This window comes from Labrus bergylta, chromosome 4 (assembly GCF_963930695.1).
Source record: "Labrus bergylta chromosome 4, fLabBer1.1, whole genome shotgun sequence".
Lineage (NCBI taxonomy): Eukaryota > Metazoa > Chordata > Actinopteri > Labriformes > Labridae > Labrus > Labrus bergylta.
The window spans coordinates 13623259-13646193 of record NC_089198.1 but is presented as its reverse complement, the minus strand read 5'-3'; the positions used below and the strand labels follow the sequence as shown (position 1 = coordinate 13646193).

Genomic DNA, 22935 nt, shown 5'->3' with positions numbered 1-22935 from the left:
GCAGGAAGAAGGAGAAAGATAGAGCAACAACAACAACAACAACAACAACAACAACAACAACAACAACAACAATGACTGAAATAGATTTATTGAATGCCAGAGATAATGTTGAAAGTTTGTGTAGTATTAGCAGTAACAGCTAATGGACTGATCAGTCTAATATTAGCATTAGCAACTATAATGAAATGAAATAGGGAAGACTGATTATGTGACTCATTGCAGTTGAAGTTGAGCAGCCCTTAGATTCATATTTACTAATTGATTAGTTCACATTCAACAAATTAAATAAAACAACATTCAATGAAACAACAACACAACAGAAGTAAATCAAAAAAAAGAAATTAGGGGTTATATTTAAATATATAACGAATACATCACATCAATAGTTAGAAACAGGTGTCGACTTAAATATGACATAAGATCAGGATATAAGGATACTAAAATCATGATTTGTATACATGTATGTATAAACCTTTGTATAATAAATGTGTGTTCGATGTTAAAGTAGAAGATCTCACACCCGGAAGCCTCAGGTCACAAGGTGTGAAAGGACTTTGGACAGGGGAAATTGCTGTGTCTTGTGAGAGATGCTCCTAAACCACAACTCAGGCACAAAGCCCGAGATGCACAGGTGACTCCTGCTTCTTCTCTTCAGGTACGCAGTTTGACGTTTAATATTGATTCTGCAGACAGAGCCGTGTAATCTGGTTTGTAAAGACTTTGTAGCTGTTTTCTAGCTGATATGATCTTTGTACCTGGATACGTTTTTGTAACATATGTTTGGAAATGTATTTCTGTGTTCAGAATTAAGATCATCGGATGTTTATCAGATGATTATTATTTTATTTTGTACTAATGGGCATGTCTTTTAACAGCAGTGAAATTATACATTGATGTTTGCATGATAGCACACAGTCTTTGTTAGGCACAGATTTGAGCAGGAGTTCATAAACATTAACAGAGTCATATGACTGTCAGCCTGACAATCTAATATGTAATAAATCCAAGTCTTAAAGTCCTGCCGGGATGCTGCATAAAGAGGAAATAAAAATATAAATGTACTTTTTATTAAGAAACATTTGTAAGCAGAAACAAACAAGATATTATGTAAAGATGTTATGGTTGTTGTCACCCCTAATAAGTGTAACATTTCCTGACTGTAGCTGCTGTCACATGGTCTGCTATGGAGACGTTCGGTCTGAGGAGGACTCAGTCCCTGAAGAGTCTCTCTGGGGGTCAGGAGAGGTCATGGGTCATGCCAGTCTCCACCCGCTGGGACAGGAAGTCTGTGTTTCAGCTGGTGCAACAGTGAGTTCTATACAATATTATCCATGTGCACATTCACTTACAACCCTACCTTACTGTAAGAACAGCCATGATTCATGCTACATTTTTAAGGAGATTATCAAGCAAAACAAGATGGCTGTTCATTCAATGTTTTCCACTGCTCTAATTAGTAAATAATATGTTTTTAAAAACTACGATTTAAATTATACAAACTAGTTGTTATTTGTTTTTTTTAGTCAAGAATTGTTTTAACTTTCAGACACCAAAGACCGATTTTGTTACTTTTTTTTGTTTTGTTTTTTTACATTGCAGGTACAATATGTCAGTTTGCGTCAGGGCAGTCCTCAACCATTTTTTTACATTTGTTCAATGACAACGTACATTTTTTTCAAATTAAGAGAAAAATTGTAAAAATGAGTTTCCACAACCTTCAGATTCTAGTTTGCATTAAGTTGAGAAACAACAACACACAGGTCCAACTGATTATGAACATGAATTATTTATGTCTTGGTTTCATTTGAAAAAATCCAGTTTCTACATTTTTTCAGGGTAGAAGGTTTTATGAACTCTACCACAGATTAGTCTTTGCTCAAAATTGAAAGTGCCATTGTAATAAATTTGTCAACGAATGTCTTCAAACAGTTACCAAAGCTGTGCAGACCTAACCAGTGACAAAAAGGTGGATGTTAAATTTCAGGTAAGATATATATATATATATTTTTTTAAATTCCATCTCCAGTTATTTGAGCTTCATAACACTCCTGGGAGTGATGTTGTACTGGGCATCAGCAGCTGTCATAGATATGCTCAACAGAGGCAAAAGAAGAAAACAGTAGAATAAAAATAAAAAACATAAAATTCTTACTCCACCAATTTAACTTTTTCCACATATTAACTGAAGTGACCTGTTGCTAAGCAACTCAAACTCTTGCTGCTTAGTTTGTGCCCATAGTTACCCCAGACCATCTACTTAGTTTTACATTTATTTGTATGTTTTAATTGATCATGCAATGAGTAAAATAAGAGTCTGTTTTGTGATTAAGAGGTACCAGCATCCGGCTGAGGCGGAGGGATACATGTTGACTAAAGTCCCAGTGATGTTATTTCCTATATCAGCTCTCATTGAATGCCTCTTGTCCAATCAACAAGCTGTTGTATAAAAATGTGATAAATAACAGAACATAAAATCCATCCCTGCTGTCAGGGTTCAGAGAGCTGTGTGGACGGGGGATGGAGGAGGATGGAGAGCAGAGAGAGTTTCTCTCTGGGGGGGTCTGGAAGGAGCTCCAACCTGTCGAGGAGCCGCTCGATGGAATCCCTCCCTCAGAGAGACACTTCAGGCACTAAAGCTCTGTGCGCTCTGTTTGAGTCCAAGGCCTCCCTGCAACAATGCTTCAGCAGCTCCCCACTCTGCTCTGTGCCTAATAACAGCAGTAAGACAGGGAGACAGTGCCCCCTGCAGGACTGGAGAAGTCACAACACTTCTTTAAAGGAAACATCCATTCAGGTGTGTACATTTAATTCATCACATCACATTTAATTCAGCATATTAACCGTAAAGCAATGAACTTCACTTTACGTGTGAGAGCACAGACTTTATCTTAAGAAGGGTCCATTGTCAGCAAAGTTCGCTGGTCGGTTCTCCTTCCAAGATTGAAATGTGATGATGATCATCTGTGGACGCTGAATAAGAAGCTAAAGCAGGTGGTTAGAAACTGCCTTGGGTAACAGCCCACATTGCAGCATTCATAAAGCTTACATGATATGTGATATCATGTGACCCTTAGAAAAAATAACATACAAAATTAACTGTAGGTCTAATTCTCTCAAAAAAACAGAGTTGAGGTTTTGCAGTTTTGATAAAATGGTGCAAAAAAAAGATGAACCCACTATGTTGTCAACTATTGGTTCATGATTCCTACTTTTAAAATATGGACTTTGATATTTGATGTTGTCATCTTGGTGTTGTGAAGCCTGTCGTGACCATATTTGGCCAACTTTGCTCGGCCACTGTCCTGGTTGTCAGGTGGCCCTGGGTGGCCACTTGACAATCGCAGGCCACAGAAAGGGGCCATGCCCTAAAGCAAGACGGTTATTAGTGTTCTATTTCACCTTGAAATGATACCTTAATGTACAAAAACAACACCATGATTTACATTTGAAATCTTAGATGGTGTTTTCTGTATGGATGGTGGTTTCTGGATGTCTCCTTTCTTACGTTGAACAATTCAAACCAAGAACTATGTGACTTTGCTTCACAACTTCATTCAAGCCAGACAGAGCCGCAGACTTAACATTGGGACTCTGTTACTAGTCTTTACTATGCTATGCTATATGCTAACAATCTCCTAGCAGAAGCTTACATATGAAACTGGTACTGATTTTATCATCTTTTTCAGGAAAGAAGAAAAACTCATTTCCAACATGTCACAAGAGCATGTTGTAATTTTCTGTATGTTGTTTCTTCACAGACAAACTCCACGGGAGACAGAGGAAAGGTCACGAATGGGCTGCCAGAGTCTTACGACAGATCATTCAGATACTCACACGGTAAGCAGCAGGGCTGGATTACAGGTTGAGTCATGGAGATCTGGGAGGACAGGGGGGGAAATGTGTGCCAGGGCTTCCCTTATGACATGAGATCACTGTTTTATTTTGAAGGCATGTTTCACAATCATGTTTCACAATCAGTTATAGGACAGCATTTAGAAATCACAGTCAATGATCTTTGTGTTAATTATTGTCTTTGGGGCTTCTTTGAAACATGTGTTTAGGTTTAGATATATACCCGTCTGTGCGTTCTGACACATCCATCATATCAAATAAATCCAGATGAAGTTACAGCAGAGTAAACATGTCGGGATCAAGGCCTCTGCTCTTTAAAGTGTCACTTTGTACATCCTGACAGAGCTGTGTGTTCTCCGTCTCTGTGGTGAAACAGCTAAATAAAGACGAGGATGAAGCGTGTAAAAGCATAACTATGTGTTGGGCTTACACGCTTAAGATAGGAGTGAGGCTGCCTCTGATGACTGACCGTGACGCAGACCTTGGCCCTCTGAGCCATGCCTCTCTGAGTCCTGTAAGTGATATCGCTGCAGTATCGTAGTTGACGTTTTGACCTTGTGATGTGTCTGGAGTGAGTTAAACTCAGGTAGGAATGTGAGTGGACAAATACAGTTAGGATTACTAACAAAATTATCAGTGTGTAGTTCCCCAAAAATGGAAAAAAATATGTTTGAAGGTCAACTTTTCTATTTAATCTTGGACTGTTTTAAAAGTAGGAGACACCTGGAAAACCTCTTTTTAAACATCAGCGTTGTATTTACAGCCATCCCTGAGGCCTCCAGGAAAACCTGCCCACAAACATTTAGCATTCAGTCATATTAGGTATGAAAGTGAATATTTAAGTTCAAATATATAGGCTATCCTTTCTGAGCAGCAGCAGGAGAGCCTGAACTGCTAAGTTTAAAGAATCTGTTCATACTGAAATTATTGGCAGCAGCTCTCCGTCATTGTTCAGGAAGCTTTGACACAGCGTAAATCATTGCCCCCACACCCATTAGTCTATATCTCAGGTCCTTTACATTAAGAATATCTACAGCTCTGTCTAACTGTTCTGTTTTTGTGGGGGGAGGGGGGACTGAATAAGAACTGTAGGGCATTTTAAAAACAGTGGAAATAAACCAAGAAACCTTTAAAAAGATGTTCTGTTGTTCTGATGGGTTTCAGATTGGATCACATCTTGAAATGTTGTTGTTTAAAAGAAAAAAGGATTTTGAAATTTGGCAGGATCAGGTATCCAGTCTAAGCTTCATCCAGATAAAAGCTCCAGTTTATATTTGTTGAATTCAGGACGCGTTAGAGGAACAAAATCATATGAAACTTTTAAATAGGTTTAAAAAAACAACAACTGCCCTTTTACCATTTTACCCTTTTACCAGAATAAATGACAAAACATATTTGGCACTTATATGCTGTACTACTACAGTGACATAGTCGATAAGACAGGGATTAGAAAGTGGTTATTAAACAGTATGCAGGCTATAGGAGGCAAAATCTCAGTGAACCGCTTAATAACTCTAAAACTGGGCCATCAGGTTTGTATTTACCGATCCAATGGATTCACTCGGAAACACCTTGAATTCCCATTTTTGAAGTCTGTTAATTCAGATTTGGTAAACTATAAATTCGGTATCTGGCTCAGGTTGATCCAGTCCAGCTTTTTTCTTTTCTAAATGCAAAAAAAGTGGATTTCCAAATCCAGATCATCTTATCCAGAATAAAACCTCTGAACAACCAGGATCTGGTCTATTATTATATTCTAGCAGAATCTATTTTTACTACTTATATGAAAAGCTTTTTTGTATCCTAATAAGTGTAACACTTTACCAAAATAAGCCTTTTAGTTTGAGTATTTTTTTATTATTTTGCACTCCAAACACACTGACACACATACAACAACAGGTCCCACCCAGTGCCCGTTATAGTGGGTGACAATGTATCTGTGGGAATGGGAGGTGGAGGGGTCCCCTAACTGACTAACACAGGAGATTGACTCAGCCGGATAGCAGCACCCTCCCAAAATAGCCAAAGTCTTCCAGCGGGGCTCTGATAAAAATCAGCTGTCACCGAGGCCACAGGACGAGAAAGAGTTCAGTCAGAGAGAGAGAGAGAGAGAGAGGAGACAGACGGTATTATAGAGACCTGAAGAGACACACATCACAACTGAGGAGATACAGGGAGGGACCCAGAACCACGCCGGGCGGTGTTTTAGTAAGTATCAGGAAACATGCTAAATGAAACGTGTTGTGAACGTGTAGACACTGTTAAAGATTAAGCACAACTGTTCATTAATGACTGCAAAACCAGCTTTTTATAGTATTGTTATTACTGACGGCACTTTGTTTCAGTCCGAAGAGGTTCATAGCTCTGAGATTAGCAGAATAAACTATTGGAATGGATGCTCTGCACTTTTCAAAACTAATACAACTCTTTATGTTAAAGTTTCTAATTTTTCCAGTGTATCAATATTAAGTTCAATAATTCGATGACCAACTTTGACTGACAATGGAAAAAACAAAAACAGAAGTCTTTGATGATCTGAAAGCTTTCCATTTGAGTTCTTATTTACGGCTATTTCCATTAGTGACATGAAAGTCACAAACCGTTGTAAACGTGTCATCTTCAATAAGTCTTAAGTGGATACCGATTCACGCCTCTTCATCCTTAGAGATGTCAAGAATGAAAGGTCAGACATTAGCTTTCCTTTTCTTCTATCTTTAGAATATAAGTAAGTATATCAGTCATAAAAGTAATAATGGTAATCAGAGATAACTTCTATCAATGTGCTACTAACAGGTCTGATGCCCGACCAGCCACAGCTTTTCATTACCGTCTTTGAATGTGGCTACAAAACAAAAAGGATGACATGATAATGATCTGAGTTCTCTCAGTTTTGCCTCATATGTTTGACTTTTTTCACAAGTCATATCTTGACACAAACTGTATTCTGCTGGCATCTTCATGAAGTCTTAAGAGCATATCAATTTACAGCCATGTATCCTCAAAAATGTGTGGAATGTGAGGTCAGACATGTGCTTTCTGTCTTTTCTATCATCAAAAGAGCCACGATAATCTGTGAAAATGAAGCAGGACATCTGTCGTTTGAGGAATTACGACAATCGGATGTAACTTTTATTGTCGTGCGATGTGCTGTTTGTGAGGCTCCGAGGCCCTCCTGCAGATCAGCATGCAGGTTTTCATTACCGTCTGTGAATGTGGCCACAGTCTGCGACAGCTGATGGTTGTGAAGGTGGTGGTAGTGAAGAAAAAATACCAACTGTATCTCACCGTCATTTGTACAGCTGCCCGCGGCCCAAAACGCCCCCACATTACTGCGCTGCTAATAGCTCCTCTTCATTCCTGCAGAATGAAGGCAGATCAAAGAGCTGTCAGCGGGAAACGCTTTCAAAGTGTGGGAAAAACTGACCAAGGAAAAAATAGTAAATGAAGCTCTGAGATGCTTTTAAAGCTTGTGAGGGAATTTTAGAGTTATGTCATCACCGATGCCCCCTGTGGACAAAGTGTTATTTTCACCTTTTTGCTTATCTCTTTATCAGTTCCCATCAGTTTATCAGTTCCCATCCGGATTTATTTTTAATTTTGGATTGGGAATATTTTAAAACAGCTGTTTCCCCAGGCTGCTGTTAATCCCCTCATCTGTACCCTGACGAGCTACCCTGATGATTTGGTTTCCTCTTCGGGTTCATTCACGAAGCGTGAATAAAAAAAATGTAGTTGGTTTCTATTCCAGCTAAAAACTCCGAGCTCTTGATTCAAGTGTGTGCGAGTGTTTGATGATGACAAGTGATGAAGTTGACCTCTCAGTTTAGGCGGTGAGGACTCATTCTGTCTGCTCATTCAGCTATGAAAATGCTTTAAGTCCGGACTCGTGAGAGGCGCCGGCCTGCTGGTCCATCCTTTTGTCCTGGGAGGGCTTAGTGGGTGAAAGAGCGAGGTGTGTGTTCAAATCTGGACATTAGTTACAGCTGGATGGCACTGTGCAACACACTGGACTGTTGACCTCCAGCCATATTGTTCCCTGTGCACTTGTTGCTGAAATATTTCCCAAATGAATCAAATCTTCCGTACTCCTAAATGAAACTGATATTATTAGCGTACAGAAGTATTTGTTTATTGAATAAATATGTATAACAAGGTGAAATACACACTCAAGGCCGAGATGATTTCCACATTTTTCCCCGGGATTCGGCTCTCACATTCCTGTGGTCAGGTGTTGATAGTTTGATGGCAAAGAGCTCACACAAACAATGTGCAAACAATCTGTGTAACTCCAGCTGAGCTAGCAGTTGCTGTTTTTTTTTTCTTCTTAGGCGTCATGGTCAGTCAGTGGTATGCAGTTTGGTGAGGCTCCCAGGCAGCAGGCAGGCTGTGTGGGCCGGTTTGGGATCAAAGCCAGCGTAAACAAGCTGTGTGGTTACAGTGTTTGTCTTTAACTCAGTAAATCATAGTCCTACATTCAGTTAAATAAGAAGTCCCCCTAAAGATGCTCAAAATCCCTGCAGAGACATCGTATGAAGCTCTTGTTGCAGATGAAGTATTTTCTGAGCGTTAACAGGCAGCTAAAACAGTGATAAGAAAGTTTCCAGCATCACTATAAATAAACACCATCAGCATCACTATAAATAGGCATGCACAGTGTTATCATTAAAGTCGTTGGTGGCACTAACACACTCAGCTCGAGTCCCACTTTAACCATGCAAGTCAACTTATCTAAACAAGAAAAAGCTATTCTTTTATGAACTGGGTGAATGATCTCAGTCTTTGTTATTGTTGAGGAGAATTTGGGCTCATGTCAGTGATATAGATTATTTGGCTCCACCCAACAATGAGTCATCTCTTTAAGCTCCAAGCAAAGTACCACTATTTTCACAATTCACACAAATGTAACAATCTTTTGACCAATAAGGGAATTTATAAATGATTCATTATAATTATACTAAGCCCTATAATGTCCAATAATAATAATAATAATGTTTGGTATTAAAAACACTAAAAATGTCTTTTTAATTACATTATATAATGACACTCCTTGTTATCCATTTCAAATTAAGGCACGAAGAATAAAACAGTTGTATAGAGAGATGCTCGATTGTGAAAATCCAAGACGATGCCAATGTTTGGTAATTGACGATGTTTCCTTTTTCCTTACTTTTTTTGGTGTAAGACTCTGCCTACATTTCCTCTCATGTTTGACCATGAAAACAGATCAGAGTCTGTCCAACAGGTGACTTCCTCTGTTCAATAAAAAACCTCTTCAATCAATCTGCGGTTAGGGATAAAGGCTTAAATTGATACGACACAAGAGACAGCCGATATTGGTTCATGAGAATTGATTTGCCGATGTGCCGATGTCTGTCAACAGGATCAATATCACCTGATACCGAAGATGAAGCAATTCATCCATGTATGGCTAAACTGTTAGCTGTTTATTACTGTAAATGTGTTTGGATTGTACTTTTGTACAAGTCTCACCATGCTCTGATTTTATGTTCTAACCAAAGTGAGGTTTTTTTTATTATTATATTTTATTAAACTTTATAGGATCACCTTTTTTTTTTCTTTTTTTTTATCTACTAAAAAACAGGAAGGAGGAAACCTGCACTCAGACAGGATTCGTCTCCGCTTGTTTGCTAACTGAATATTACTTTCTGCAAATTCAGACTGAGATTGCAAATTCAGACTGAGATCTTCCAGGTAGATTTGATGATTGATTTACATTTTGCTGTCCTTTCTGTTGCAGATGACAAATACAGTCCATCACTGACCAAGGGGGGCTCCCCATCAAGACAAAGCAGAGACAGGATATCTTTGTTGTCGTCGGTGAGAGACAGATCAGCTCTGTATCTGTCGAGAGCAGCAGCCACAGACTGCACAGGAGGCTCCACTCACACAGTGAGTTCCTGACATACCTCTCATTCCTCCACACACACTGAGGTCCAGGGCCTCAACAGAGAATGACCGCTATGCTCTGTTAGAATAGAAGAGACCCAACATTAAACAATAAATCTGTCACATGCTTTTAATCTAAAGCACCTGTGCAGAATAAAGTAACTCATGATTCAGATTAATCTGACCCACATTTTTTATTTTTTTTTGTTCACCAGGAATTTTCTGATACTCCAGTGACAAGGACTAAAACCACAAAGGTACTTTAAAGTTCTCTTAGTATCCTTTAAGTGTGTGTTTGCTGTTTGTTTGTCTGCTGTGTAACTCACTCTTATTCTGCCTTTATGACCAAAGACACAGTTCACCTTTGACCTGTACTTTATAAGCATAAAAAAAAAAAATGTTTAGATAAAAGAGCTTCAATACCAGCAAACGGCTTAGTGTACAGCTCCATATTATCCACTCATAATCTCTGAATTATGATTAAAATGAAAATGTATATCTGCACATCAGACCACTGATGATTTATCCGGTGCCATCGAGATGGTAAAATGAATCACATTTAACAACCATGAGACTTCAGTCATAATCATGCATGGTACTCTTGAACCTGAAATTAAAAATCTTGATGGGCTCAACAAAAATGTGTGAACATTAAAACCTCTTAATACAATTTAGGGTCTGAGTTTATAATAGAAACGCATAAAATGATTAGATATATGTTCAAATATAAATTGAAACTTACGTTTCTGTAACCTTTCCTGACATCTGCTTTGAATTTGGTATGCCGAGTGTGTTTTTTTTTTGAGATTACCACAATTCATTCCGCAAACTAACTAAACACAACAATACATTTTAGCTCTTCAACTCTCTTAACCCATTTGGGCGTCTTTGACAGGGAATTATTATTCATCATGTTTTATCTAACTCAAGGGCATCCAAGAGGGCACTTCTTTGCGTTTTTATTTTCACAAACATTAGGGCACAAGGGGCGCCCCCTCCCCTGAGTCCACCATTGGCAGTTAAAGTACAGGGCAGGTGTCTAGGTGTGTGATGTCCGCCTACTAACAGCGTTGAGGTGTTTTAATAACCTTGGTGTGACAGAAGATGGTTTGCTGTGAAAAACATCAAGAGCATATAGAAAGGTAACGTATGTCTTCACTTGCTAAAATGCATGCCATTCTAATATTTGAACATTTTTTAATTAATCTAAGTGTTTTAATTACTGACACCTGAATATATTACTCCCATCTGTCTTTCGTTTAAAGATGGCTGAAGCAGCTAGGAAAATCACAGTGTCACCATCATCTCATGATGACGACGACCTGCCTCTCCCCCCACCTCCTCCCATACCACCAAGGCCCCTTGACTATAAAGGGTCTTCAGGAAGTAGCCTTCCTGTGCCTCCACCCAAAGAAACCTTCTCTGGGTTCTACCAAGAACGGCAAAAAAGTGAGCTTAAGAGGCTCTTCAAGCACATTCACCCGGACCTAAGGGCAAATCTTGATGTTGCAGTGGATGATGAGATATTAAAGGCGGTGCAGTCCGAAAACCCTCAGGCAGCGGACGCAGGTTATCAGGGGGAAGTCCAATCAATGAGGTGGATCTTTGAGAACTGGACTCTGGACAACATTGGGGATACACATGAAACCAAGAAGTTGTTGTATGATGAAGAGCTGAAAGGTGGAGATGTTAGCGGCACCTCCTCTATGTTTGAGCACATTGACAGCACCCAACAAATGTCTGCCAAAAGACAGATTTCAGTCAGGGGTGATGTGAGAACATCAATGTGGCTGTTTGAGACCCAGCCCTTAGATTCTCTAAATGAATCAAAGAGAGAAGAAGGTGAGCTGGTTGAAGCAGTGCTGAAAGAACCGATCCAGACTGGAGATGTGAGAGGGACTCGGCTGCTCTTTGAGTCTAAACCACTGAGTGACTTGGGACGCTGCAACTCTGTAGAAGACCACAGCTTCCTAAAACTGAAATCTGAGCTTCAGGAGCAGAAAGGAGATGTCCATAAAACATTAAAACTCTTCCAGGCAGAACCCTGCTGTGCCATCAGGGACAAGAGTGGCAATATCCATGAGATCAAATCTATCTGCAGGGAGGAGATCAACAGCAGTAACATCAGCACTGCGCGTTGGCTTTTTGAAACACAGCCACTGGACCTGATTAATAAGGGAACTGATGGGGTAAAAGTTATTCGGGGTATCTCTCTGGAAGAGGGTCACAGAAGAGGAATTGACCAGAAGAGATGGATGTTTGAAACTCAGTCATTTGACACAATACAAGAAGTTGTTGGAGAGAACAACTTTAAAGGAACATTGGCTGAATGTGCAGGAGAGGCAGACGTTGGGAACAAGAGAAAACTCTTTGAAATGCAACCGTTAGAAGCACTGAAAGGAGACTCTGAAGAAAAGTCTTTGGAAAAAGAGGAAGTCATTGGAGGAGATGTAAAAACTTCTCTGTGGCTATTTGAAACTCAACCCATGGAGACTCTTAATGATAGCTATGAAGTTGGGTGTTTGAAGAAAGTCACCATTTCAGCTGACGAACAAGGAGAAGTTAAAGACAGAAAACAAATATTTGAGAGTGGAAGTATTAAGAAGAACACCTCGGTCAAGGAACAAGGGATTGAGAAAGGTGATGTTAAGGGATTCAAACACCTTTTTGAAACAATACCTTTGAGCAAAATTGCTCATTCTGATGAGGCATCAGTAGTGAAGGAACAAGTTATTGTTGCAGGGAATGTAAAAGACAACAAAGCAACATTTGAGACAACTCCCTTATATGCAATAAAGGACTGCTCCGGAAACCTACATAAAGTCACAACAGTCAGCCGGGAAGAATTAATCAAAGGGAAGGTCCAAAACTACAAGTGGATGTTTGAGACTAAGCCTTTAGACAAACTTGCAGAGGGGAAAGAAAATGTTGAGGTCATCAAAGGCATCACAAGACATGAGGACACAACTGGCGATTTCAAGATGGCAAAGTGGCTTTTTGAGACACAGACAATAGATGGGATCCATTCCAAGTTCAACCAGACAGAGATGAACGTTTCTGGTGAAGAAGAGTCTTGTAAAGGTGACGTAAAGACCTGTAAATGGCTGTTTGAGACAAAACCAATGGACATTCTGTATGACAAATCGGAAAAAGAACATGATAAAGAAACCATTGACAATGCCGATGTTAAGTCCATTACTTGGCTTTTTGAGTCACAGCCTCTTGACAGCATCAAAGATGGAGGAGAATACAACTTGAAGCTCTGCAGCACCACACAGGATTCTGTCAAATCAGGTGTTGGTGTGCAAACAGTAAAACATCTTTTCGAAACAGAAACCATGGATAGAATAAGAAGGGGTGCAAATCCTGAACATGATGTGAGATGTGTCAGCCAGGTCAACTTTCAGTCTGGAGATGTCTCACGAGTCAAAGACATTTTTGAATCCCAGTCTCTGGATGAAATAGGGTCAGAAATGATGACAACATGGGATCAACAGAGCCAAGATGAACAGATTGAAAAAGGTTCAGTCCATACATTTACTTGGATGTTTGAGAACTGTCCCATGAACCTGATCAATAAGGACAAAAATAATGCAAATATTCAGAGAGTCACTGGTGCAGAGAGTGGTGATGTTCAGAACAAAAAGTTTATCTTTGAAACCTCCTCACTGGACAAAATTCAAGATCAACCCATTGAACAGGAGTCAGACTCTGTGGAACAGCCTGTGAGCAATGTTGATGTAAAGTCAAGCACCATGATGTTTGAGTCCATGCCACTGTATGCCATAAGAGACAAAGAGGGCCTGTTTCATGAAGTTACAACTGTGAAGAAAGAGGAGGTAATGAGTGGTGATGTAAGAGGAGCAAGATGGATGTTCGAGACGAAACCCCTTGATGCAATCAAAGCAGAGAATGAAGTTTATGTGATCAGAGCCGTCACCCAAGAGGACGTCAAGAAAGGAGACGTAAAATCAGCAAAGTGGAAATTTGAGACCCAACCCCTGGACTCCCTTACCCCCCGAGACGAACCCTCTGTCAGAGTCGTTGAAGACTTAGGAAGTAGTAATGTGCAGCTCAATAAACAAATATTTGAATCTGAGCAGTCAAGCAAGAAGTTTGTGCGAATGGTTAGTGTAACTGATGTCCAGCATGGTGATGTCAGGACATCCACTTGGCTCTTTGAGAATCAAGCCATCGACAGTCTAAAAGGGGAACCTCAGGAGGAAGGTCCAGTTAAAACAGTCCACAGAGAAGACAGCCAGAAAGGAGATGTGAAACGCTGCACTTGGATGTTTGAATCACAGCCGCTGGACAAAATCAAGGAGTCTGAGGGGACGTCAGTGCAAAGTTCTGAAGAGGAGATACCAAAAGCTGATGTGAAGTGCACCACCTGGCTTTTTGAGACTACTCCCCTGGACAAAATCCTTGCAAGCAGTGTTGCTGACACCCTGTCCTATCTGTACCAAATGAACTATGTTCACTCAAGTGGCATCATAATAGAAGCAAATGAGAACAAGAATGTTAACATGGCAAAGTACTCACTCGAAAGTAATGAAGGTGTGCAAATCCAGAAAGAAGATATTGTCGGGGGTAACATCAGGAACATCATGCTACAACTAATGCTCAAACCAACATCCAACCTAAAGCCCCAAGTTTGTATTCTCAGAGAACTGGAGAAGGGAAAAGTCAACACCACTGTAGTAGAACTTCCAATTTACCAGTCATCCACGACTATCAACCTGGAGAGGGATCAGAGAACACAAAACATTGTCCAGATGATCGAGGAAATGCTTGTTCAAGTTAAGGGTCTGAAAAAAGGAATCATAATGCAAGAGACTAAAGAGGGACAAGCGGAAATGTCAGTTTATTCACTTATCTGCAATTATGAAACAAAAACCGACAGTCATGTTATAGAAAAGGGAGATGTTAAGTCTACAATTGGAAGTCTTTTAGCTACGGCCAATAGTCAGAGGACTGCTGCATCATGTGTAGTGGACAAAAACGAAAAGGGAAATGTGAATTTGTACAAAAGTTGCATTGAGAAAGGAGATCTGCACTATCTGAAAAGTCTTCATGCTGAGGCATCAGGAGATGAAGTTGATCACAGCCTTTTGGCTGAGGAGCATATTGAAATAGTTCAAGGGGATGTGAAGGAAGCAAAAAGAAGTCTTTGTCAGCAAAAAGACCAAGTAGAGCGAACCATTTCTGATGTTTTGCCAGGGGATGTAAAGAATACTAAAAAGGTTTTTTCATCAGAGTGCTCCATCAATGTTGAAAACTGTCTCCCAAAAGAAGAAATAATCCCTGGGGACATCTCAACAGCAAAGCAACAACTTGCAGAAAAGCAACCTGTCACTGTAGAAAAAGAGGACATTGTGGCTGGTGACATCAAGGCAACAATGCAGTCATTGGAACGTGCAAAGCAACAGAGCATGCTGGTTGAGCGGGAGCTCATTAAACCTGGAACTATCTATGACATGGACTTGTCAGCTGAAGTTCCTGAATTAGAAAATAGCCATGCACAAAAAGAGGTCATTGTATCCGGAGATGTAAAAGCAGCAAAAAAGTCCCTGGAAATGGCCAAGCAGCAGAGCATGCAGGTGGAACGTGAAGTCGTTGTCCCTGGAAAAATATACAACGTGAATGTCAAAACACAAGAGCAAAGCACGTCAGCAACGACGCAATCTACATGTTCGTCTTCCTCCAGATGTCAGCAAATCAAGACAAACATTTCAAAGGTCAGTGAATCAGGGAAAGCTAGGGAAAGCTATGTTTCCTGTGAGGCTAGTCAACAAAGTGCAGTTATAGTTAGTAATTGTGCACCAGTATCACAGCCACCATTTGTAAGTTATGAGTGTAATGGTCAGACAACAGAAGATGAGACAGAAGGAATTGTCAGGGGAGATGTGAAGGCAGCTATTAAGTCTCTGCAGAGTGCTGCAACAGAGCAGAAGCTCCCAGATAAAGAAGATATTGTAAGAGGTAATGTCCAATTGGCTCTGCAATCTCTTGAAAAGTCTAGTGTAAATGTATCCAAAGGAGACTATAAAGCTGCAATGATATACAGAAATTCAGGGAGGGCTTGCTCAGGTAGGAGCGAGACTGTTCACAATCAATGTGTTGTGGTGTCTATGCCTCCATCTGACACAAAACTGTCTCCTTCAATTTCAGTAACCTATGAAGGACAACCAACCATTACAACACAGAATCCATCAACCAACCCTGTAGCAAATGGATACTCTAATTCATCCAGCCCTGAGAGTGTATCTCCACCTCCAATCCCTCAAAAAACAAGTGGGAAACTGCAAGTGCAGAGGCCAGCTTTACCACCAAAGCCCCAGTGGACGAAATCAGTAGTTGTGGAAGAAAAGAATACTACATCGAGTCCTGCTCCTGAAATCATTTGCCCCATTAAACACAAAATGAAAAATTCAGCAATTCCACCAGTTCAAGGCAAAGAACTCCCAAAACCTTCTACAGATAAACTACAAGAAAACACAAGACCCAACAAAATAGGTAAAGAGACCTTGCATGAAACCTACCAAGAAAGATGTTTTGATGAAGAAGTGCAACAGTCAGATCAGGCAACTGAACATCTACCAATGGACTCCAAAGCCCAGGACATTAAGAAAACAACACCATCTACAGGAAACAAATCAGACTGCCAAGGGATGATATTAAACACCTATGAAGGGGTAATGGAGAGAAATGTCATACAGAAAATAAATGCAGCTGAAGAGATACAAATATGTATGAAGAATTACGCAGAAGAAGGTAAACATGAAATGAACATGAGCCTGCAGGCCGCGCTCAAAAACTTTGAAAGGAAAGAAAGTCACACTCTGGACAAAAGAATCCCTTCATCGTCCAAGAAGGTCAAACTAATTCAAGACAATTTAAGTGATCATGAAAAAACCAACAAAGCCAAAACTCAACAAAACCAATCACATCCCAAACCTCCAGAGAGACAAATCAACCTTGAAGAGAAAGTTGTTTTAAGAGAAAAGAAAGTAAAGGAGACAGATGACCAAAGACGACAAAGACTTTCTGTCCACAAGGACGAGATCATGAAAGGAAATGTGGAAGCAGCAATGGAAATCTTTGACAATTTGAGAAAACGAGAGGAACTCAAAGGAATCCTGAGTCAAGTGCAAGAGATAGAGGGTGAGACCAGCAATACAGATGTTAGCTCATTGAAGACAATATATGACAATGTCCCTGCTTGGATAGATACACCTAGTAGAAATGCACAGCGAAGAAAAACTGAGGAAAAGAAAGTTGAAGCAGAGCCACAGGACGATGATCTGGAAAGCATCTCCTCCGTTGAGACTGCATTTGAGGATCTGGAAAAGGCAAGCAAAGAAATAATGAATCTGAAAGAACAAACATTAGCAAAACTTCTAGACATTGAAGAGTCAATTAAAAAGGCTTTGTATTCAGTCTCCAATCTGAAATCTGAGGCAGACATTGCAGGATTGTCAGGACTATTTGACGAGTCTTTGAAATCTGATCAAAACTTTCAACCAGTCAACAACATCAGGAAAATAAGTATCGTGTCAAGCAAAGCCAAATCAGGTCAAATCAAAGAAAAGTCTGATGTGAATTTGCAAACAACTTTAGATTCAAGTCAATCTACAGAAGGATTACCCAGGAAAGTGCACAATAAGCCACTCATCAGACAGTCCTCATCCCAGTCTTCCCCTTCATTCATCTCCATTCACTCAGCTGCCAGGAAGCCTGTTGAACAACAAAAGTCGACCATGTCAACCTTTAATCCAAAAACAGATAGCCATTCTCATAGTTGCCCTGATGCAAGTAGTGATCTGGGACTGGAGTCTGTTGCTGTAGACACTTCGAAAGGTGGTCACAGTCCTGCACAACGCAAGGTCAGTGTTCTTGAGGTAAAAACTGTCCCAGAGCAACCAGCAGGAATAATTGGCAAAAAGACTGTGAGCGAAATGTATGAAGAAACCGATGGCTTTGGCAATGTATTTGTTTCCTCTGTGACTTCAACTGTTGTCACCAAACATTCAGACAGCAAATCATCTGCACTTTTTGAAGTAGTTGGAAGTCCAGCCAGATATGAAGTCATGACTTCCCCATTAATTCGAAGATCTGGACGCCCATTTGATGACAAAGTGTTGAGCAACCCCAAGGAGGAGGGGACAGTGTTTGTCACATTCAGCCAACCAAAGGAAAAGCAATAGTTAACAGTTCTCAATTATTTTATCCTAGGAAAGCAGTTATTCCATTTTGTATTTATTATCTTTTTTTTCTTGAAAAAAGGTTGTGTTAGTCATACAATTGATCCTATGAAGTTATCAAAAAGTTTAATATCATTATTTTTATTGTCTAAGATTTTTTACTGTAACCACATGATAGTGTAGTTTTAAACTGAAGCTAGGCATATAATTGATACCTTATGTTTTGTTGTGTAAATTGTCAAATAAATGACGCTTTAAAAGATCCCATCTTAAAATGTGGTTTCTCTTTTTTCAACAGATTTTTGGATTGTTTTTTCTCCACATGTTTAAAACTGAAACACTGGTGACACAAAAGAACAACACAAAAGAATACATCAGCCTAAAAACCATTGTATTACTCTAATTACTCTATAAAGTATTTTTTCTAACAAAGGCTAGAAGCAGAATACAAGTAATTTCCATGTAGACTTAATCAATGAGTGGACATGGCCAAAACTTAATAAATATACACAGGTGTGTTCATTTTTATGTGTAAAGAGCAGCAAGCACCTACATTGTTGCTGTCATGTGTAAAATTACTTATTAATTTAATTTGAGCATAAATCTGACTTCATGACAATGGTTTCATTTAAAAATGAATACATTTTTTGTTTATATTTTTACAATAATGGGTAAAATATACCATTTTAAATCATCATTTTATATCTTTTTTAACCAAGTCTTTAATTTATCTGACATATCTGACAGAAGGACACCATCCACATCAGCTATTGACATCACTTGTATGTTAGCACCATTATTTTCTAGAAAAATGTTGGCTTCTTGGCTGAAATTTGAGTCTTATGTCAATTACATAGCATACATACACATTACTTCAAAAGCACCCTCTATGCATCACATACAAATAATTGAGTTGATATTGATTTATGGGGAGGATTATGAAATTTGCATGTTTCAAAAATCTATTAATTTATTTTCTCTTGGTACAAAAACAGCCCTGCTCAAATATGTTTAGTTAGGTCTCCACGTTGCTGACTGCACTTGTTATACCTATACATTTTTTCAAATAAAAATGTTTCCACAACTGTGGTTGCCTTAATTCTAACAATAAATCTGCAACAAATCAAAGCTAGATATGTGATATTCAATGGTATTGTAATAATTCAGATTGGCTCCTTCAAGTAAAACAATGCTGTTGATGTGAGCATTGATTTAAAGTTTTTTTTATTTTATTAAAGTAGCTTGAAAACATAGAAAATGTATCATTCAACCATAATAAACCACTCAAATATACCTGCATATTTTTTTATAAATTAAAAATACGATAGAAAGATTATTTGAATTCAAATGTTTAATGAAGCATCCTGGTCACGTTAAAATTATTTTGTTGTATCGTCATAGTTCCTGTCACCCGCCAAGGAAATGTGTTCTGCCTGTCTGACACCTGTCTATCCAATGGAAAAAATGGTGGCCAATAAACTTGTCCTGCATAACAGCTGTTTCTGCTGTAAACACTGTAAGAAGAAGCTCAGGTGAGATATCTTTCAGAGTATTATAAAATGACTCTAATCATCGCTTATAAAAGATATTAATCATAATTGAAACGTAAACTTAGTTGATTATAACAATGGCAATAATGAATAAAGCCATTGTTAGTGAGGATTTAAGAAATTAAAATGTGATTATTGAATTCTCCAATCCATTGAAATCATGATTGAAGCTAGTCTAGCACTAATTACAAATCATATAACAAATTTATTTGAATGTTGGCCCGAATACAACAACATACTTTGTTTTACTTCATTGCAGCATTCACAACTATTCATCTCTTTATGGGGAATTCTACTGCATTTCTCACTACCAACAGCTTTTCAAAAGAAAAGGGAATTATGATGAAGGATTTGGTCACAAGCAACATAAAGACCACTGGCTTCAGAAAAATAAATGCACAGATGAGCCAGATGCTGGATCTACTCCTAAAATGACAAAAAGTACAAAAAGCAACTTGAACACTGATGGCATCAGAGAGTCTTATGCTAATGTGTTTGTCACAAAGTCACCTGCAAGACAGTTGGGATCCAGTAGTAGTAGTACTGATGTTAAGGGCAAACTAAAAATGAGCTGGCCACCAGAGAAGAAGAGTGCAGGGGTGAATCCATCACAGCAAACTTACATGAAAAACAAGATATCAGACATTTGCAAAGCATCTTCTTTTAGTAAGAGCTTGTCAGAGCATCCAAAGAGTGACACCAACCAAGTAAAGGTTAACCATGGTGGAGAAACTAAGGACAAAGTGAAGGCAATGTCAAGCTTCTCCATCTCAGACATAAAGGAAGTATCTAAGACAACAGTTTATAACTCAAATGAGAAGGTCAGCTCAAAGGAAACCAAAACAAAAAATGATCCAATCAAAGCAGGGCCTTTCAAACACAGTGTGGACGGCATCACTCCAAGAGTGCTTAACTTTTCGGCGCCAACCCGAGAGAAAAGTGTAACTGACACAAACCAAAAACCAGAACAGAAAAATGTGACACCAACTCCAAAAACCAACCACATACCAAATCTCAAAATGCAGGACAATTATCCAAATAAAGCTAAGAAGTCTGTAAGGTTTTCTCCAAAAGTTGACGTTGCTCAGTATGAACTATCCTCTCAACCGAACCCAGGAGACAAAGACAAAGAGGACACTACTCAGCTCTCAGACCCAACTGAAGATAGCATGCTGAGTCATTCCAAGGGTACAAAAGATGTCAGTAATGAAAATAATACTAACAATTTGTCATTGGAGAGCAAAGGTGAGGTATTCCTTGAAATCCCTGAATTTAAACGTAACAGAACAATAAGCAAGACATCAAACCAAGAGCCAGAAGTTAAGGTGGAGAGCAGTCAGGCGGAGTTAACAGTTATGGATGGAGATGTAGAAAAGGTTGAGGAATCAGTTGATGCTTTCACTGATACTATTAAATCCACTCAAGAAGTTGCTGAACATCAAGAGCCAACTGAGAGATCAGATATCAATCCAACCGTCAACCCAATTAAATCAGAAAATCCAAGTGCTCCTACAGAACATCTGAACAGAGAGGAGGCTGAACTTGAGGAGAATAAAAATCAGTTAGGAAAGACTTTTGATTCTGCCAATGACCAAGAAAGTGTCAGTCTGAGGAAGCCTGTTGTAAGAACAAAGTCACTGAAGGGTTCTGCAAAACCTGCTGAAAAGCCAAAGGCCAAGTTTGGATCCTGGTCCAAAGGAAAGAGTCCTTTATCGAGATTCTTCACAACAGTTGGAAGTGACAAGACGAACAAAGGTGAACCCAAAGATGTTAAGAAACCAGATGTCAAACCAAGTGGTGGACTTTTAGGAAGACTGTTTCAATCATCCTCAGAGATGGCTGAGGACACAACGAAACTGGAAACGCAAGAAGAAAAAAATGACACAAATACTGATCACAAAACAATTGAAGAGGTAAAGGAGCATGCTCCTGAAGAAACACTAAAGATAGGTGACATGTTGGAAGTACTAGTGCAGGAACAAGAGGCTGTAGAGCATAAAAAAGAAGAGTCACCTTGTCCAGAGCCCAACACACAAAGTCAGACAGTAAGCAAAGAGCCATCTGACCTGCTCAAGACAGCAGCAAGTGAAACATTGGATGAGCTAACTGCTCCAGAAAGAACTGATTCAACTGATGATCAAGACTCAGATTCACAAAGGAGTCAGTCTTTTTGCTTGTCTTCCACTGAGCCTGAAAAAGCTGAGTCTAAAGATATTCCCATTACTGTTGAATTAGAGAGCCAAGCATCCAATGAATTAAGCATCCAGTCAATAGCAGAGCAAATAGATGATGAAGAATTCAAAGCTCCATTTAATGATGATATTTTTGGGGATAGTTTCAGTTCAGCCAATGTTGACCCATTTGCTATTCAGATAAATACTGATGAATCAGCTCAAACGCCAAATGGACTGCTTGATGCTAGAGACGTAGAAGGACAAGACCTGTTTGGTGGAGCGCTACTTGATACCAATGATGGCTTTCATCAAGAATCTTCTGATGTTTTTGGTTCACTTGAGCCTAGTGATCCATTTTCAGCTTCTTTAGGTGACAAGGTTCTGTCCGAAGTGGCTCCTGCTAATACTTTTAGTCTGCTCGAATCTCAAACTGATTCAATATCGGCTGCGGGGGAGGGGATGCTTAGCCTGACGGATTCTCTTATTGTCCCTGATTCATCGTCTGTAAACCAAACAGAAGATCAAAGTCCCTTTAATCCAAGCGGTGAGACCAATGAGCAGGAAAGCAACTTTGACATCTTCAGTTCAAATGACTTTCTGTTCACTCAATCACCAGCTGATAATGAGCCTCATCAAGATGGAGCCAGTGCCTTGACAAACCAACCCTCTGCCTTTCCCGATGACATATTTGGAGTCAGTGACGTCTCAGGCACTGTAGATGCGTTTTCAATGCTGTCGCCATCCAGCCCTCAAACTTCTGACTCACTAAACGATTTACTCGGTGCAGATACATTTTCTGCTGTGGCTCCTTCAGCACAGACAGATCTTTTTGCAGGTGACATTTTTGCATCAGAACCACAGCTGCTGCCAGTGTCTGAGCCGAATGATGTGGATTTTTTTGGGGACAGTCTCTTAGTGTCCGACAACAACAGCAGTGAGCAACCAGCAAAAAATACTGTCACCAACAGTAGCTGGATGGATGATTTACTCGGGTAAAAGCAGTACAATGTTTACATGATTAAAAAAAAAATTTGGATGCACAACAGTAATAAAAATGGTACGGCACAATGTTTCTGAAATGCACAAAAATTGATACAATAATCATTCAAATGTAACGAGTTTAGAAAACAGAACAACTTGATTCATTTACTATTCCTTTTCATTTTGAAATATGTATCAAATAAATTCTGTGACAATTATCAGCCTTTCAAATATGGACTTTACATTACACTTAGAAGATGGAAATGT

General features: G+C 39.4%; 1 protein-coding gene across 5 annotated transcripts; it reads left to right on the top strand.

The window, feature by feature from the left end:
* Nucleotides 1–526: 526 nt before the first annotated feature.
* Nucleotides 527–18225, top strand: xirp1 (xin actin binding repeat containing 1). 5 transcript variants are annotated; one of them, XM_065953781.1, is made up of 9 exons: nt 527–655; nt 1164–1308; nt 1930–1984; nt 2492–2794; nt 3759–3837; nt 9611–9762; nt 9975–10016; nt 11025–15497; nt 15931–16068. In XM_065953781.1, the coding sequence occupies exons 2-9, from the start codon at nt 1184–1186 to the stop codon at nt 15931–15933; spliced, it is 5232 nt and encodes a 1743-aa protein (XP_065809853.1). In that variant the 5' UTR covers nt 527–655; nt 1164–1183; the 3' UTR covers nt 15934–16068. The 5 variants fall into 5 exon arrangements, with proteins under 5 accessions (XP_065809853.1, XP_020506405.2, XP_065809851.1 ...); XM_020650749.3 differs by having other exon boundaries at nt 11025–18225; XM_065953779.1 differs by having other exon boundaries at nt 614–707; nt 11025–18225.
* The last annotated feature ends 4710 nt before the right edge of the window (nt 18226–22935 follow it).